Source organism: Dreissena polymorpha, chromosome 11 (genome assembly GCF_020536995.1).
Source record: "Dreissena polymorpha isolate Duluth1 chromosome 11, UMN_Dpol_1.0, whole genome shotgun sequence".
Lineage (NCBI taxonomy): Eukaryota > Metazoa > Mollusca > Bivalvia > Myida > Dreissenidae > Dreissena > Dreissena polymorpha.
Genome location: NC_068365.1, coordinates 26,186,120 through 26,206,994, shown reverse-complemented (window position 1 = coordinate 26,206,994; position 20,875 = coordinate 26,186,120). Strand labels below are relative to the sequence as shown.

The 20,875-nt window shown below is 35.1% G+C and overlaps 2 protein-coding genes across 2 annotated transcripts in view; one reads left to right on the top strand and one right to left on the bottom strand.

Annotated features, from left to right (window-relative positions):
• The first annotated feature begins 1,152 nt into the window (after nucleotides 1-1,152).
• Nucleotides 1,153-11,029, top strand: LOC127850713 (glutathione S-transferase-like). The gene is made up of 6 exons (XM_052383987.1): nucleotides 1,153-1,316; nucleotides 2,325-2,527; nucleotides 5,408-5,503; nucleotides 5,785-5,891; nucleotides 9,616-9,723; nucleotides 10,574-11,029. Exons 2-6 carry the CDS (start codon nucleotides 2,362-2,364, stop codon nucleotides 10,727-10,729), a joined length of 633 nt encoding a protein of 210 aa, XP_052239947.1. The 5' UTR covers nucleotides 1,153-1,316; nucleotides 2,325-2,361; the 3' UTR covers nucleotides 10,730-11,029.
• Nucleotides 11,030-15,098: 4,069 nt separating this feature from the next.
• Nucleotides 15,099-20,875, bottom strand: part of LOC127850712 (uncharacterized) — a 32,784-nt gene continuing 27,007 nt past the window's right edge. Inside the window, exon 3 of the mRNA XM_052383986.1 lies at nucleotides 15,099-18,437. Coding sequence (XP_052239946.1) covers nucleotides 18,046-18,437 — 392 coding nt within the window. The 3' untranslated portion in view covers nucleotides 15,099-18,045. The remainder of the gene's footprint in view (nucleotides 18,438-20,875) is intronic.

The following is a 20,875-nucleotide window of genomic DNA, read 5'->3' as shown; positions in this document are numbered from 1 at the left end:
TATATGTACATTTCCAGAAAGGAAATTCATTTCTGCGTTTAATAAGACCAAGTTCATGGAAATCGCTGCACAATTGATGAAGTAATGGCTGTTCAAAGCGATGCACCCTATATTCGGGTCATTTTGAGTTGAATACCCTGTTATATATATATATAGATTTGATAGTGAAAAATATGTTTTCAGAGAAATCGTTTTTTCGTTATAATTTGAATATTTTTCATCAAAAATGTTGTTTTCACTAATTAATATCATAGCCACACGCTAACCACATGTGTATTGGACAACTTCAATTGAGTTTATATTTATTTTGAGACAATCCCCGCATTCCTGAATATGGGTCACCGCATGTCAGTTATTCACTAAATCCCGAGTTTCAGCTTTCATGCTTATTTAATATGGTACGCATCAATTTGGTTTCTGAGCATTCTTACTTTTGTAAAGGACACATAATGCTAAAATATTACATCAATGAACATTATGTTTACCAAACAAAATCTGCAAAATTCAAGAAACCATTCGTCTGCACTTTTCCTGTCGTCACAAAAACGGTGCGTACATAACGTAACTTGTTTTGCTTTCGAAAAAAGAAACAGTTGTAAACATTGACACACGTCAACAAAAACATGAATCGACTAAACAATGATAGGCTTTTTTTATTCAATTCATAGAAAACTATAAATCTTAACATAAATAAAAGTATTTTGCAAAAAACGTTTAACCTATCCGTTACTCACTAAAATCCGCTATACACCAATCGACTGTACCACAAGGTCATCACACTTTAAACTTTCCAAATGTAGACAACCGTGTTTCCTTATACTGGACAAATTCATCTGCGACTTGGCGTAAAGGGAATATCGTTATAAAATTAAGAGACCGATTATTGGCGGGTGATGACAATCAACAATACACGTGTCAAAACCGCAAAAGCGTGATAACCTTGCTTCGTGGATAATATATTTTCAAATATACGGGTATTGAAATGGAAAAAAAAACATGAAAAAAGGTCGGTGCCGAAACTTCATTTTTTGCCGAAAATATTGGGGCGGCATGCGCCGCCCCTGCCACCCCAGCTCCGACGCCAATCGAATGGCTGTCGTCAGATTTGGCTATACGTCTCACTTATTTAGGATTTATGAACTATTGTTTTTTAGTAACTATGATGTATCGGTCAAGCGTGCAATGTAAAGTTCTTGTTCTATATTCTGTTCCATTTCCTTAGCCGGGTCTCTAGGACTTAATCTAGAACGTCGAATACTTTATAAAGATCAGATCGAGTGCATACGGACATAGTTCGGAGTTTAATTCTTGATAAGGTACTAGTATGTTGTATTAATAATGGCTGCTTGATTTCTTTTGACGGTTTGGGCAATTGACAAAAATGAAAAAAGTTCGTTTTAGTTATGATATTTGTGAGAAAACGAAAATTTGCGAATCTGAAACAACTTTTTAAATTTTTGTCAATTTACAAAAACGTGAAAAGGCCCCTTTAAATTGAAGAATACTGATGTATAATTTACATCTTCGAACATCGTTATTTCATGTTGCATGCGTAATTACATTTTTCCCCCCCTACTGGGTACGTACTGTAAGAGTTTGAATTAAATAAACACACATTACTTTGCTCAGTACATATAGATAACTTAAAGGGGCCTTTTCACAGATTTTGGCATATTTTGAAGTTTGTCATTAAATGCTTTATATTGATAAATGTAAACATTGGATCTTAAAAGCTCGAGTAAAAAATCAAGAATAATATTAAAACAAGGAAAACAAAGTAGCCGGTACCAGGGCTAGAACCAGTGACTCCCGGAGTTTTGGAGTTAGTCTGAAGTAACATCGCATTAGCCCTCTCGGCTATTCCGCCGAGTATACAATTAATAAGTATTTTAAACCTTGTATAAGCAATCTTCGTAGTTTCGTAAATTTAAACGACAACAACAGAACTCTCCAAATTATTCAATCGTTTCGCGTTGCAACGCTTTATAATTTTTAGGTTTTCAAATCGTCAAAAGAAACATATCATGGCTATATTGGACTATGGTAAATGTTCAGTAATACTGTTTCCTCACAAATATCATAACTAAAACGAAAATTTGCGAATCTGAAACAATTTTTTTCAATTTTGTCAATTTACCAAACCGTGATCAGCTGTTTTTGACGAAGCGATAAACATTATTTTTTTCGTTGCAGTTATTTTTTTTTAAATTCAATATAATACATACAATGTATACATGCATATGATCATACAACATAGTGATTGTACAAAGCAATAAAGTTCAGACATGTTATACAAGATATGCTAATATATATTTTTTTTAAAGAGAAAAGAAAACAACAGCAGAAGAATAGTTTTGAAAAATGATGAGTTGTATGAAGTCGGACGCGATAAACATGGTGAAATACGAGCTGACCTACTTCAACGGTCGCGGGCGAGCAGAGGTATGTCGCCTTCTGTTTGCGACCGCGGGTCAACCATACACGGATACAAGAATAGAGCAGGCAGAATGGCCGAAACTAAAACCAAGTAAGAACAGTTGGCAGATCTCCACTATGATAAAAAGCTAAAAATACAGTTCCCGGAATGTTTGTATGACTTCGAAGGTTTATTCGGTTGTTGTTTTTTGTGTTCAGGAAGCCCGTGCACAATGTGCTCATTTGGAGCTTATTGTGAGCATCCTTTGTCCGTCATGCGCGGTCTTAAGTCTATATTTACTTTTTCGCACACTAAGGACAGCATACACATCCATTTTTCATAAAATTCAGCCATATGGTATATCGGCCGATTTTGAAACTGGACATGTCAGTTAAAACACTTGGTAGCTTTAAAGAAAGCTCGTGAACGCTCTATTAGTCACATTTTATTTATGCAATGTTTGTAAAACCATATCAGAACATGAGTTCTTCGCTTAGTTAGAAACTGGTTCCGGTATGTTGAGAAATATGGCTGCAAAGGAGTGGGTCAGTTTTCCTTATACGGCTAGTGTTCAGTCGAATCGTTATGACAATTACTCAGAACATTTTTTTCTGAGTTTACTATGCCACCAATGCACAATAACACTTGAAAACATTTTCATATACTAGTATACCCCTGACAGATTACACTTATCAACTCCAATGTATTATATTCCTAACCGATTACACAATTTTCGCCCCACCCAGTGCGCCTTCGTCCGAGATTATCATGCTAATTTGCACTGTATTATCATTCGTATTTCACGCCCACTTGAAATTTATTTTGATCGAATTGTCGTTGAAAAGTGTTTGAAAAGTAAAAACAAAATCGATCGCTTGTGTATAAAAAGTATTATGAAGCTATGCAGATTTCCTTATAAGGCAATTGTAAAATAATTTTATCACTCTTAAAGTCATATTTGTATTAATCATCGTGAACCTTGCGTTAAACATTTTTGTTCTAATACTATATCGACTTATTTCTAACCTCGGTAGGCAAAGATCAAAAAAACCGTCGGAGTAGTCCAATTCATTCCGGTTTCAGGGTAGATTCCAATAGCGTAGGATCCCCTTATCATAAATCGAGTTTATATACATGTGAATATGATTAGCCTATATGTATTCATACGTTAATTATAACAAATCGATAGCATTCAATATGCATTCAATATAAAAAAACATAAAGGCGGTAGGTGGACGGATAAATTTTCATATACGTTTAAAAAAGCGGCATACTATGGACACACATGCAACGGCCCAGTGGGCATCCAACGTTGCTGCAACGTTGTATTTAGGTTGCATTCGAACGTTGCAGTTTGGTTGTACCAATGGTCTATATGAAAGTTTTCCCGACGTTTTTTCGCAACGTTGCTGCGACGTTTTTTCCTAGCGTTCCTGCAACGTTGTATTTAGGTCGACTTAAAACGCAGTATTTTTAAATTCTATTCTACGGAAAAAAAACGTCGGGAAAACTTTCATATACACCATTGTGACATTCAAACTGTAACGTTTGAATGCAACCTAAATACAACGTTGCAGCAACGTTGGAAAAAACGTCGGGAAAACTTTCATATACACCATTGTGACAACCAAACTGCAACGTTTGAATGCAACCTAAATACAACGTTGCAGCAACGTTGGAAAAAAAACGTCGGGAAAACTTTCATATACACCATTGTGACAACCAACCCGTAACGTTTGATGAAACGTCCGGGTAATGTTTTGTATGCAACGTTGTGTCAACGTTCGGTAATGGTTGCCGACGTTGCGACCTAAATATTACGTTGCAGCAACGTTCGCACAACGTTTGATGCCCACTTTGGGGCGATGTCCCCGAGAACGGTGTCAGACCATGCTCAATTATTTTAAATGGCATTATAATGAGACGTTTGAAGATGTTTCTGGGTTAAACATTTCGGTCAAGTTCAATATGTATCTATATCTTCTGAAGAACTTCTGAATTATGGCCATGAATTAAAACAAGTAAAACTCAGTTTATTTTTAACAGTTAAAATCTGATTATCATAAAATTTAGCGATACTAAATTGTGTGGGCATAATATCTCGTTAAAGGTAGATAACCAACCAGATGAGCGACTTCTGAAAGGGGCCTTTTCACAGATTTTGGCATATATTGAAGCTTATCATTAAATGTCTTTAATTGATAAATTTAAACATTGGACCTTAAAGTCTCCAGTAAAAAACATGAACACTATTTAAAAAAAGAAAAAAAAGTAATCCTGAACTGGGCTCGAACCACTGACCCCTGGAGTCCTGGAGTAAAAAGTATCCTGCTAAGACCACTCGACCATCCGTGGTCATGCTTTGAGCGGATGTATTTTTTACTTATATAAGCAATCCTCGTAGTTTCCCAAAATATAACGACAGCAACAGAACTTTCCAAATTATTCAATTATTCCAAACTATTCAATCGTTTCGCGTTGCAACGCTTTATAATTTTCAGGTGTTCAAATCGTCAAAAGATGCGTATAATGGATATTTGAGAGCATGGTCAATGTTCAGTATTACTATTTCCTCACAAATATCGTAACTAAAACGAAAATTTGCGAATCTGAAACAACTTTTTTAATTTTGTCAATTTACTAAAACGTGAAAAGGCCCCTTTAAATAAAACTATTAAATTATAGTGAGAAAACAGTGTTCGCTCTGTCGACAAACAGTTAAAAGCGTATACTTGGTTTGTGGGCATGATACCTCTTCATATTTCGATAACCAGATACATCTCCTAATGAATGAACCTTGCATTCTTTATAAACATGGAAAAATAACTTTGTCTGATCTTTATCTTTTTAAATCGGTTTATCACGAAACTTTGCAAAATAAAATATATTTGGACAACATCTTTGGGAAATTCGATAATGAAAACTTTCAAAATTGACCTTGCAAACATGCAATATTTTGTAACATCTTGACACTCTTGTGTTTTTCTGCAGAAATGCCGCAACAGACGATTCCGGTATTAAAAATAGACGGTAAAACCCAAGTCTCGCAATCGTTGGTCATCGCCCGTTACCTAGCCCGCGAATTCAGTAAGAACCATTTGTATTTGTTCAAACTTAAGTCTACCGGATATGTATTTCTCTTTTGATGTATCAGGTTGTTTTTACAGTCTTTACTTGATAAATCAGTGGAGCGGTACCGGCGCTGATATTCCTTTGAAGCTTCAATACTTCGCCTTGTACTTATTATAGTGTTTCTATTTAGCTCCAGAGTGAATGTACATTTTCTAAACTCTATTATTTTTCAATGACGTTTGTTATATGAACCATCGAAGCTCACAAGTGCGCTACTCACGATAAAAATATTTCAGAAATGGACGGCGGGAGCTCTCTACAAGCGTTGTTTGTGGATGAATTTGTTTGCACAGCATTAGATCTGTTTGAAAACTACGCAAAGGCAGCGTTTTCTCCTAATATGGTTAGTACTAAACATAATCATGTGACAATAACTGTCAAAGAGGAAGTTAGATTTCTTTTTTTAAGCCGCCCGAGTTGATATTTCTCAAAACAAGTTGGTAATAATAATACTAATAAAAGCTTTATTTACAGAAGGTTACACATAAAGACAATGCCACATTATATATATTATGCAAATGAATCAATACTTTTTTACAATGTGGCCTTCTTAAACTAACATACACAAATAGGTCTATAACAAGTAAAACATTTAAACAATATGTTCTTACACCAATACATAACACACATTTTGCCTTTTAGACAGACACACATGAAATGTCATTGATTAGAAAAAAAAACAACAAGAAAAAACACCACAACATATGACATATTATGGATTAGAAAATAAATGTGCTTTATATTGCCTTTTAAAAGCAGAGATAGAGCATGCCATTCTTATTCCAATCGGTATACTGTTCCAAATATCCATGCTATGGTATGAAAAAGCTCGGTTCTTATAACCTGTATTTGCTTTGGTATGAACAATATCGCTATGGGTGGCAGATCTTAAGTTGTATTTTTTATTTTGAGAAAAAGTTATAATATTATTTAAATATTCTGGAGTCTGATTGTTGACACATTTATATATCAAGATTGCCGTGTGGTATTTACATCTATTATTAAACGAGAGCCAATTAAGCTGTAAAAACAATTCTTTGGGTGGTGTTTTTGTAAAATATTCACTTTTTAAAAATTGGTTTTATTAGCGTTGCCCCAGATCGTACAACAGTAATCGAAACATGTTAGTATGTATGAATTATGAAATAATTTCTTCATATCAAAAGTGAGATAATTTGATATCTTTTTTAGTAGAGTTATTTTACTGCTTATTTTAGAGCATGTTTTATCAATGTGTACTTTCCATTGCAGATGTTTGTCAATATAAAGTCCTAAAATGTTATGGCTAGTGACATTTTCAATAGCATTATTATCTATTTTTAGATCAAGGTTGATATTCTTAATTTTTTGTTTTGATCCAATAAGCATGAATTTTGATTTACTAGGGTTTATCATCATGTTATTGAGGGTGCACCATTTTTGTATGGAATAAATATCATTTTGTAAGTTAGTTTGAATTTCTAAAGGATTGGCCCCTGTAGCATGTAGTGTCGAGTCATCAGCATACAAGTCTATGTCTGATTAGTTTAGTAATAACCCAATATCATTTATATAAATTAGAAACAAGAGAGTGCCCAAAATAGAACCTTGAGGGACACCACTCTTAATAGTAAGAGGGGTAGAAAAACTAGTTCCTAGTTTAACGCATTGTTGTCTTTGACTTAGATAAGAATGAAAAAAGGACGAGGTACCATCCAAAAAGTGATGAAGTATTAGTTTGTATAACAGAATTTCATGGTCTGATAAATCAAAAGCTTTTTTCATGTCAATAAAAACAGAACCAATACAATTACCGTTATCTACATCTTTGAGCCACTCATCAATAAGTCGAATCTGTGCTGTTTGGCAAGAATGATTTTCTCTGAAGCCTGACTGATGTTTATTCAACACATTTGTTATTCGAAAGAATTTTTTCAATTCATTTGAAAGATGTCTTTCGAATATTTTGGATATAGTTGGCAAAATTGAAATCGGACGATAGTTATTACAGTCCTCTCTGTCTGAGTCTTTATATATTGGTAGACATACGCTTGTTTTAACAAATCGGTGAAAATTCCTGTACGAATACAATTATTAATTATCGAGGTAATTGATAAAACAATATGCTCTCCACAGTATTTTATAATGTTTGCACTCATCCCGTCGAGTCCCGTAGCATTGTTAACATTTAAATTGCCAATTATTATACTTACTTCGAGAGGGGTAATGTAATTTATAGAAAATTCATGCTGTTTTAAAGATTTGTCGAGATATAAGTTCAAATAGGCAAAGTTTTCTTCGCGAAATTATAGCTTATCAACAATATTTGATATGTTTTTAAAATGCTCATTTAAGGCTACTAGGTTCCTACTTTTGTCCTCAACACACACACCGTTCACTAAATTTTTTTTGGCAAATTTACTCCGCAGTTTTGATCATTGTCATTATTAGATATCATTTTCAAATTTTTCCAAATATTTGTCGTACTAGTACCATTTTTAACAGCATTGTTGTAATATTCTTTCTTGCTTTTGCGAATTAATGCCGTAGTTTTATTTCGTAACAGTTTATAATTGTCCCAGTCTTTAATTTTGTGGAAGTGATCTCTATCGCACATACTTTTAATAACTTCTTTGTTTATCCTTTTGGGCATATGTGTGCTTTTTATTCTCTTTTGCTTGTAAGGGGCATGCTTTTCTAAAACGTTATTTAAAATTCTATATAAAGATTGAAGGGACATATTTGGATCGTGAACAGTTTCAATTAAGTTTAGTTGCGAAATTGAAAGATCAAATTGAAAATCAGATATTGAAAACTTTTTAAAGAATCGATATCTTATATTCGAGTGAGTGCCTTGTTTCGAGATTTTATAGTTAATTTCCCTTGTCATGCATACCGGATATTGGTCGCTTATAGATATTTGTGGGTAATATTATCTCAACTGACCTGAATTTATCAGTATTCGTCAGATACATTCTAAAGCTTAACTCTTCCATACTGATTTTCGCAAAAAAATGTGCCAAAAAATGCCAAAAGCATCAAAAATACGAAACCTAATCATGTGCATAACGGAATCCTCAATACTATAACATGTGACGTACGCATGCTTTGGGTCACGTGAGCGCCAATTTCACGTGGTTTCCACTTCCGCGCATTTCAAAACAAAGAAGAACTACTAAATAACACAAGCAATTTACAAACGAGTTATGTCTACGGATAGCCATATCAAAGTGGTTATAAATCATGTTTTGTCTTAATGGATAAACGAGGATCTTTGTTTATTGAATATCATGTTCATAAAAAGTCAGAATGCAAGCTGATTGCATCATTTCTCAGATCAGAGCGAATTCAATAAGGCCGAGTTGTGGATTGAAAACAAAAGGAGTTTTTATCAAGCTTGATGAAAGATTATTGAAATTTGTCGAGTAATATGCATAGATATTGACAAAAAAATCACGCTGCAGAAACATTTCGCTGCCAAGTCCTGTCTGTTTGCTTGTCCCATTGTAAACGGGTAATTACATGATTATTCATCATTCATGCAAATGGCGTTGTAAACAATGATGCAATGGTAACGTGTTTTTAAGTGTGACCCGCGCGTGTTAAAATTTAGATTATGTCTGTGCATGCATGCACAGAAATTGAAAAGCCCTATCTTTGTACAGAATTTGGGCATTTCTTGACCGATTTTGACCAAATTTTGTGCACATCTGACATAAATACAAACACTTTTTGGCTCATAACGGTAATCACTTTTGTTGCGACACATAACAAATTGGGGAAAATATACCAACATCAACTCGGGCGACTTTAATGATTTGTGTCTGGGTGCATGCCTGATTCTCGAAAATGCCTCAGGTGCCTGTTAATAAAAATATTTATAATCATATTAAAAAGCCATACGTTTGAACACCTTTGAGATCATAATTATAATATACAGCTTTCAGAACTACGGATTGTGATCCAGACTCATAAAAATATCTCGATTGGAAAACAGAAACATATTAAAGTACACAGATTGAAAATACCGATTTAATGTTTATGGAGGTGTTTGTTAATACTTTGGGATTATTGTTGATTATTTTCAGGAAGAAGACATGAAAAAGTTCAAGTCCGAAACTCTTCCCAAATTTTATAAACTGTTAGACGCAAGCATTTCCAAAAATGGCAAGAACGGCTTTGCAGTTGGAAGTTCTGTAAGTATTTAAAACGTACAATGTATGAACAAATACAAAAGTCTTTTTGAAGTTTTTTCCATCCTCAAAAAATGTTCCTTTTAATTTCCCTCCGCTTTAATGTCCATTAAAATCCATGCGATATATTTCTGCGAAAGACTGTATTTATATTATACCTGCCAATGACCATTGACAAACAAAGCACGTGTTCATTTCCAGTCCCGTTCATGCTCAGTTTGGGTTAACCCCCTTGAACAAAGAACAACTGTAAACTTGTAGTACTCTGTATTTGTTTTCTCCTAACTGTTTCATAGACATTCGATGGATATTAATGCACGGAGTCCTTGTATTGACTAATATATGTTAATGAGTGATTACGTCACTATCCATGACAGTTGGGACGGGATAACTCAATAGATGTAACTATTATGTTTATAAACAATCACACATGACGGCACATTATAGCTTAATCTATTATCATGTCATTTAGACCGCTCCGGGTTTCATACTTTTCCTTAATTTGTGTTCAAGGATTCATGTCAATTATCTACCATCACAAACATAAACCTTTTGAATTATCAAAATTCAAACTCATGTTATCTCTTGATAAATCGTGCAACACATGTGCAATTATAAGGTATATTTGATTTAATTACACATTACTAATTTCCAATGCCGTTTTGATTCAAGAAGGGCATTTATCATGTACTGGCTTTCGCAAGAGCACTTGGTACTAATGCAACTGCCATCCCCTGATAATTGTAAAAAAGTTTACCAAAAGCTGTCTTAACACCGCAAAATGTTGACATTGAGAACATTAACATACACACACTTTACTTTAATTGAGATTTGCATGTTGTGTGTATTTCAGGTAACGCTGGCGGACCTGTATGTGTACAATGTGGTGGAGAGTGTAGGGTTGGATGAGCTCAAGGACTACAAGAATCTCAAGGCCAACAGGGACAAGGTGGAGAGCATTGACAAGATCAAGAAGTATCTCGCTTCAAGGGTTAAAACACCTTTCTAAGTACATGTATCCACAAACAATCAGGTTTCTCATGACCTTCCGGATCCCTGTGATATCAGGAAAATGGCCATTCAATTACTGTTCAATTTTTTATTGGGGCAATAACTTATTGTTATTTGTAGCATATGTTTGTATATGTGTTATTTAGAAACACCATTATGTGAAATTGTCTATTTCAGGGAATGTTATATTATATTATTACATTGTGTCTTCAATATTGTGTATGCAATTTTACATTTCTGATTGTATTCTATACATTTTTAATACTGTGTTATATGTATTAAATGAAACTCAATGCCTCGACACGTTTGTATTTTTTAAATAAATCAACATGTACTTTATCAGAAATGCAATATCAGTTGAAAAACAACAACGCCAAAATGAAAACTTCTAAGCGAAATTATTTATATTCCATTTGGATTCAAAATACATAAATATGTCAAATGTTTACCGTCGATTATTTTATAAGATATACTGTATACTAGATAATAGATATGCTATCGACTATGCACTCGAAGACCACATGTGGTTAGCGTGTGGCTAGGATATTAATTAGTGAAAACATCATTTTGAATGATAAATTATCATATTATAACGAAAAATCATTTTTTCAGAATTTTTTTTTCATATATATATATATATATATATATATATATATATATATATATATATATATATATATATATATATATATATATATATATATATATATAACAATGTATCCAACTCGAAATCATCCGGAAACGGAGTGCATCGTTTTGAACAGCCATTATTTCATCAATTTTGCAGCGATTTTCATGAACCCGGTCTTATTCAACGCAGCAATGCATTTCCTTTCTGGAAATGTATATATCTTGTTATATTTCTACACATGCTGTGTCAAATTTTAAGTAATAACGCGATACACAATTCACTTGACCCAGTTAACATCGATCAGACCGTATTTATGAATGAAATCTCCAATTGTTAAGACACACCTTCGCAATTGACCAATGAAATCACTCGGGTGTTTAAAATGTAAGTTAGTTGAAATGTATGTAAACAAAGGTTTCAAAATGCGCTGGACAGTTAGTTTTGATGCATAGTGCAGCGGCAAGCACGGTAAGAATGTTTTTTCTTACGTTTTATTGAATAATGGTACCGAGGTCCGTGAACTTTGCAGGGAAAATGCCCTTTACTCCGTGAAGATTTCAGTCATAAATACAGTCTGATCGATGTTAACTGGGTCACGCGAGTTTTGTATCGTGTTATTTCTTTAAAGTTGACCCAGTATTTGTAAAAATATTGCAAGACATATAATTTCCAGAAAGGAAATTCATTGCTGCGTTGAATAAGACCAAGATTGTTAAAATCGCTGCAAAATTGATGAAGTAATGGCTGTTCAAAACGATGCACCCCGTTTTCGGGTGATTTCGAGTTGGATACCTTGTTATATATATATATTTGATAGTGAATTTTTTTTCAGAAAAGTTGATTTTTCGTTTATAATATGATAATTTATCATTTAAAATGATGTTTTCACTAATTAATATCATAACCACACGCTAACCACCTGTGTCGAAGACCAGAGTTGTCCGAGATATGACCAAGGACGGTTACCCATATGTGCCTTACGCAATCTGGAAAAACCACCCAGAGTTGCTGCCCATAGTGAATTCAGCAATTAGAGCGATAGGCCGTATGTTATCAAGATTATACGCGGAACAGTGTCACAAGTGCTCAAGATGGTGTGCCGATATTGTTCAACATTTATTTTTCTTCTGCACGTATAATAATCCCCTAATAGCACGAATGATTGCACTCGTCATTCAAACTTGCGCGGTATGCGCAACGATTGACCCTGTACGTTTATATGGACGGTCTTCACAAAAATAGTTTCTTAGTTTTGGGTAAAACAAACATTTATCTTACAGGGGCCTTTTCACAGATTTTGGCAGGTATTTAAGTTTGTCATTAAATGTTTTTGTATTGATAAATATAAATATTCGATCTAAAAAGCCCTAGTTAAAAACAAGAATAAAATTAAAGAAAGAAAAAAGTAACCCACAACTAGGCTCGAACCACTGACCCTTGGAGTAAAAGTCTACGCTTACACCACTCGGCCATCCGTGCTCATACTATGATGTATTTTATACTTTATATAAGCAATCCTCGTAGTGTCACAAAATTTAACGACAAAAACAAAACTACAATTTTTTTTCCAATCGTTTCGCGTTGCAAAGCGTTATAATTTTCAGGTTTTTAAATCGTCAAAAGATGCATATAATGGATATTTTATAGCATGGTAAATGTTCAGTATTACTGTTGCCTCACAAATATCATAACTGCAACAAAAAATTGCGAATCTGATTTTTTTTTTATTTTGTCGATTTACCGAACGTGAAAAGTCCGCTTTAACGTGGTACATTTGCGTTCAAACTATTTTTTTTCATGAAGCCATTGTCCAAACGCTTCTTACAAGCTTCTCATAAGCTGTATGGTTGCTTCGGCAGAGCTTTGTGTGGAACTATCACTGTTAGCAGGTTGTTTTTTAGCTACACTGTTTGCGTTGTGCGTAAAGTTGATAGACCGACTTAATGGTTTGTTAATAACCATTTTAACTATGTACACGGTTAAAGAATACTAGAGACAAATCAATGGAACATTAGACATTATCATATTGGCCATGAATAATAAATGGATCATTATTTGCCATGTAAATATTTGTTGTTATTATTCAAGCGCGGTAACGATAAAAAGCTTCTTGAACGTCATAAGTGACCCATTTTCCAGATAAAAAAGTTCGCTTGCGAAAGAAAGCGTCATATGTGTTTGTCCGTCAAGTGAGAACGTTGTTCTGCTAGTCTAGTCAATCACGTCGAACATTGTTTTGTTAGTAAAGTCAATCTCATAAGGTGTCATTCGACTATGAACATATTTGATTTGCCATGTCAATAGCATACGTCCTTCGACTATGAACACTGTTTTGTATGACACGTCTACCACATAATGGGGCAGTTAATTGTGACCTTTTTAATGACAAGTCTACCACATAATGCGTCAGTTGAAAGTTAACACTATTGCGTTAGGTATGTCAATCATAAATTTGTAAATAAACAATGTCGACTTTTTGCAGTGTTTTGTTAGACTATTGAACTACCATGCCTCCATCGATTAATACAACTCAATCATCATGACCGGATAGCTCACTTTACCTCTGATACAAGTAGAGCAGTTGTCGATTATGATATTGATATAGAAATGTGCGTTAATACAGGCAAACCAATAAACCCAGGAAAACTTAGAAAAATCCACCTTAACAAACGAAGACAGCCCATCATATTATGCGTCCGTCAACCGTTAACCCATTTATGCCTAGTGGACTTTCCCATCCTTCTAAATTGGATCAAGTTATTTCCAAAATTAGGGATGTCTGGTATATTTATTTCTATTTTTAGAATATTTCTTACAGAAATTCCTTTAAGCAAACAGCGCAGATCCAGATGAGACGTCGCATCATGCGGCGTCTCATCTGGGTCTACGCTGTTTGCAATGTCCTTTTTTCAGGACGCTATGCATAAATGGGTTAATACTGTTTGGTTAGACATGTCAATCACAAAATACGTATGTTGACTTTGACAAGTCAATCGCATGTTTCGTTAGACAAGTCAATCACATATTTCGTTATTTAAGTCAATCACATAATGCCTCGTCAGTTGTGATCGCTATTTTGTGTAACAATTAAGTCATTAATAAAATGCGTGCATCGACTGTTTCGTTAGATTATTCAATAACATAATGCAACCGTCGAATGTAAAAGTTGTTTTGTTACGCAAGTAAATCACGTTTTGTGTGTGTTGACTTTAAAAACGCACCTCTAATAGTTCTAAGACACGTGTCAATAGCATGATGCACCCATAGTGATGCACTCGTCGTATGTGAACAATGTTGTGTTAGACAAGTCAATTACGTGGTGAGTATGTCGACTCTTACCAATGTTTTGTTAGACAAGGCAATCCTGTAACACCGTCGACTGTAAACACTGTGTGTTTTTTTCAGCCAAGTCAATCACATAATGCATATGTACACTGTTTTGTTACAGAAGTTAATGCACATGTCAAATGTGAACACTGTTTGGTTAAACAAGTGAACGACAAGTCAATCTAGAGACGTATGTAACATCTGCGTCTCTGGTACATGATAACAAGGCAGCCGTATTGTGAATCCATCCAGTGTGAACGTAAGCCTATATGATCACATTTACATTGACTTTTGTCAATTATAAACACAATACTTTATTTCTAAATTAATGTATTTTGATGGATCGAATAAAAAAGTAACATCACTATCTAAATCATGTATTCGGTAAATTTTCAACAGATATGAGTCATTCAAATTCATCAACATGAGATATTGCATCAGGAAAAAAGGAAGAATATATAAAATATCACAAACAATCAATATATACAACTCGTCGTTATATACAAGAATAGAGAGGTAATGAGCAAATTACACATACACGTAACGAACTTTTTGTCACGCAATTACCCATGTTCACGTGATATCACTAATTATATTTTTTAAAAATACAATAATTATATTAAAAATACATAGTAATAAATACTACTACTATTTCTAAAACTATGAATTATTGATCAATTGATTACGTCCAGTACTACTGCTGCTGCTATGCATCTACTATTTCTAATAATAATAATAATAATAATAATAATAATAATAATAATAATAATAATAGTAATAATAATAATAATAGTAACAATAATAATTGTGATGCATTGTTTTTACTAAATGGCAATCAAACAATCAACATTATGTATGTTATTAAGGAAATAAATCAAAATTCAAAACACACAAATCAAAACAGCAGTATATACAAAATAATTTCATAACAAATACGAACGGATTAAAGTTTCATATGTCGACCGTTCGTATCTTATATTTTTATTGATTGTGGCATATACACATTTGGTCCCTTAAATGCAGTCAGTATCAACACAGTTTCATATGAAAAAACCGTGTAAGGTTTGGAACAGATAATTTACAGCATTGTACGAGAGACCACTTTAGGAATTCGGTATTGATAATTACATCAAAGCAAGTGAAAGCATTGTGAGGAATTTGCTTTTGATAATTACGAAATAGAAGGAAGATAACTGTTGCAAGTTTGTTATCGATAATAACAACATAGCATGGGACACACTGGTGATTTTGTTATATATAATTAAATACAAGTAGGTAAGACCACTGCGACGAGTTTGGTATCGATAATGAAAGCATAATAACAGGGGACACCACGGTGGTTGGTTTGATATCGATAACGCTGAGCTGAGATTAGTAATTACAGCATAGTAGGGGAGACCGCTATTGTGAGTTTGGTATAATTACAGCAAATCATAGGGACCACTGTGTTGCGTTTGATATCGAAATTTTCAACATAGAAGGACAATCAATCTTTCAAGTTTAGTATCAATAATTACAACATAGCAGGGAGAACAATGTATTGAGTTTAGTATCGATAATATCAGAATATCAGTGAAAAAACATGTGGTGGGTTTGATATCGATAATAACAACATAGCAGGGGGGGGGGGGGGACACACGCACTTTGGTGAATTTTTGTATCGATAAGTACATCATAGCAGAGAGACCACTGTGGTGAGTTTGGCACTGATAATAACAATACAGCAGAGAGACCACTGTTAGACGTTTGGTATCGACAAAACAACACATCACGGAAACCACTGTAATGAGTAAGGTATCAATAAGAGAGCGATCATTGTGCTGAGTTTGATATCGATAATTTGTGCATCGAAGAGCAATCACTGTGCTGAGTTTGGTATCGATAATTGGTGCATCGCAGAGCGACCATTGGTATCGATAGTTGGTGCATCGCAGAGCGACCACTGTGCTAAGTTTGGTATAGATAATTTTTGCATCGCAGAGCGACCACTGTGATGACTTTGGTATCGATACTTGTCGCATCGCACAGCGACCACTGTGATGAGTTTGGTATTAGTAATATAGAGAAATATTCTACCCAACTATTGCTTAAAAAAAACACGAATCAATGTTCAAGTTCTAATTTGCTACGTATCACGATATTTGGCTTGTTACTAACGTTAAGATAACAAACGCAATAACACTGGTCATTGCCATATCCATTTTGTAACAAATATGTTGTGTCGCGAAGCATTTTATGCATAGACCTGAATACAAGCGTATGTGTTCGGTGGTCAAGGTAAGTCCCATTAAAGTAGTGCACAGAAGGGTATATAGTGATAGGTATGAAACATCTACAAACTTAAAATTTGATTCTTATTTACATTGTGACGTCTGAACGTGTGGTGTCTGATTACGGACTTAATAATCATAATAAAGAATAGCTCGCATGTAACAAATTTAAAAAAAAAACTTCGTTGGAACATAAATCAGAGCTTAAACATGAGCATACCAAACGAAACGGACCAGTCAGTGGATGACCCGAGTCCGTGTTCACAAAGCGCTTAAGGCAAATCATAACGTAAGATGCACTTAATTGATTTCAGATAAAATTGTCTGCGCTATATTTTGGTCTTCTTATAGACGGATAAAATATTAATAATTTTTGCAACATTAATTTGTTTAAATGATAATATGAACACAGGTCTAAACACGAATTAGTTATAGCCTTAGGACATTTCATCAATTTAAATAATGTCAGAAGTTGTACCTAAATGGCTTATTGAGTACGGTTCCTTAGAGTATGGATTTTGATAATATTTTTCAGTCTTTGAAGTTTGATATGTGTTTTGTTTTTATCTTTTTACAATTAACTTGTAAAACATTCCAGAGATATTACGTTGTAACAGAAACAATAATTTATACTGAAAATGAAACTTTCATGCATCTTAAGAAAAGATTTTCCTTCGGAGATTTGTGAATCCCCGCCCTGGTCTTGCAGTTAAATAGTGATATATGACATGGACCACAGTATATACAACGATGAAATGAAAACCTCGTCGTAATCGAAATTGCAATTAAATAATGTCTGTATGTCTCTCCATAAGTGCGATGACGTACACGAAACCGATCTCGCGTCTAGTCTAACCATATGCTTGACTGGAGTGAATGTCCAGAGTACAGCTTACATTCCACTATTTTCGAAAGCCTTAACACACGAGCAGAAATGATTTTGTATAATCTTCTTTATAATCAAACTAATTTTGATTTTCCATTATCAACCGAACGTTTAAAAAAATATTTGCTTATATACGCCATAATACTGTGATGACGCGAATGTTCCCTTAGTGGCGTAATAACGTCTCTTAATTTCTTTCTTTACGTTTTTGGCGTTTTTGACGCTATGTAATACCGTTCGACCTGATATAGGCCTACGAGACCGCACCTGCGGTCCCGGAGCCGCTCGAGAAACTCTTTTGCCACGTCCAACACTGTCAACCCATCTTCGCATTCGCATAGTATCACAAATGTATACAGGTCGGCGTCGACAGTGGACTTGAAAAACGTCACACGCCGTAGTTTCAAGCGTTCCGGACATTTCCACAAAATGAAGTCCGCTCCACTCCACGTTTTCCACGTTTCTTCAAGCCGCTCGACGTGTCCGTCCGTCTGGAACACGGACATGAAGTAGACACTGTCCTTACTGACTGGAGTCCGCGGCAGGGGTTTCACTTCGTTGCGTAGAATATACTCGAGTTCGTCATAGACACCTGCGAGAAAAAAATAATAGTATTATGTTAATTTATTGCAAAGAAAATGGTGTCAATGGTGCTCAAAGAGCTGCAATCCATATTCATGTGCAGGAACGCGGTTTATATATGTGAAATACTAAACAGCAAAAATAACATGGAGGTAGTTTGTGTCGGTGTGAAAACACGTTAACACACATTATGAATACAACTACAAGCGTTGGTGTTATATTCCTAAATATAATAATTAACGAAGCATATCGGACGTATATATTAAAAATTAGAACAGTATAAGATGGGTAATGACAAAATACTTGTGCATTGTTATTGTTGTTTTGCAAACTTTTATTCTAGTTCGATCCATTGCACTGCATGCACACTTCCAACAGCAACTAGAAATGGCGCGGCAGAGGCCGACGCGTATCCCCACGCCGCATGTTTGATCCAGGGGCGCCCCAGGGTTGGTAATGGGGCCATGCATAGTTGAGATTGACCGTATTGTCATATGAGAAGTTCAGTATCAATTAGAAGTGAATCGGTGTAGAAATTAAGAATTTATAGTAAAAGGCAATTTTGGGTGGGTGTGGCCTATATGGGCGGGGCGCCCCAGGGTTGGTAAGGGGCCATGCATAGTTGAGATTGACCGTATTATCATAAGAGAAGTTCAGTATCAATTAGAAGTGAATCGGTGTAGAAATGAAGAAATTATAGTAAAAGGCAATTTTGGGTGGATGTGGCCTGTGTGGGCAGAGCGCCCCAGGGTTGGTAATGGGGCCATGCATAGTTGAGATTGACCGTATTGTCATAAGAAAGGTTCAGTATCAATTTGAAGTGAATCGCTGTAGACATGAAGAAATTATAGTAAAAGGCAATTTTGGATGGGTGTGGTCTATGTGGGCGGGGCGCCCCATGGTTGGTTATGGGGCCATGCATATTTGAGATTGACCGTATTGTCATAAGAAAGGTTCAGTATCAATTTGAAGTGAATCGCTGTAGAAATGAAGAAATTATAGTAAAAGTCAATTTTGGGTGGAAGTGGTCTATGTGGCGGGGCGTCCCAGAGTTGGTAATGGGGCCATGCATAGTTGAGATTTACCGTATTGTCATAAGAGAGGTTCAGTATCAATTTGAAGTAAATCGGTGTAGAAATAAAGAAGTTAATGTAAAATAACCTAAAAAATGAGTGAAAATCTCTGACCCGGCCCCAACCCAACCCCATAACTTTTGACCCAGGGGTCAGATCAAAATTCCAAATAGTGCAAGGTCGCACATATGCTCAAAGCTACTATATGTGTAAGATTCAATGTTCTAGTGCTAATAGTGTAGGAGGAGATAGTGGCCAGGACGGACGGACAGACAGACAGACAGACAGACGGCGGAGATAACCACAATATCCCCACGCTTTTTAAAAAGCGTGGGGATAATAAGGCTAGCATAATTAACATGATTAAACCACCTATGTTTAAATAGTTAGATTTCTTTCGATGCGTTTTATACAACGCTTATCGATAAGTTTAAGAACAATATTTTCCATGAGAGGTAAATCTGTTCCTTTTATATGCATATCTACATTGAACATAATAACAAAATGTGCCTATATTATTTGGTCAAAAACGTGAATGTTCAGATTCTTCTGCTTATATATGGCGCGCATTCAGCCATACTTATTAACATGTAAACACACAATAGTGCATCAATGTACAATACATCAAATTGCCCCACAATTCAATTTCTAGAAGCTTGCTTTTATCTGACGGCATTTAATCAGAATTTTTTTGCAGTCTAACGATTCGGCTGGCCAATATCAAATGTGGCCGTTCTTATACGGACGCTTTGTTTTCCAGGGGCGCACTCACGCAAACGTTATATTTTGATCAAGTGACTGGATGTCAAATGGTCACGTATGAGTACTGACTTCCAGAATTCGTTTCACGGGCGTTTGACGTTGTAATCGCCAAGAAGCAACATGGCATTGTCAGTAAACAAGCAAAAACCTGTCAGTAAACCAGAAATGTGTATCTTGTTCTGTGATATATTTCGCATTCGTTTTTTGCGGCAATTTTATTTGGAAGTGCTATACAGACCCGGTCAAATATTATTTTGATGCCACACTTTCTAATTGCATGCCATTTCAAATATTTGAATCAGGGACGTAGAAATACACGCTTCTGATTGACTACACTCACAACGTTTGGACGCTTGCCTCTAACCACCAGCAACATCACACGTTTACAATATATATGAGCCTCGCTCTGTGAAAAGGGGGTTTAATGCATGTGCGTAGAGCGTCGTCCCAGATTAACCCGCACAGGCTAATTAGGGACGACACTTTCCGCCTAAAGTAGTTTTTTGCTAAGAAGAGACTTTCTTGAAACGAAAAATATCATAACAGTGGAATGTGTCTTCCCTGATAAGCCTGTATAAGTTCATGTTCTCAAAAACGACGCCATACTGTTACT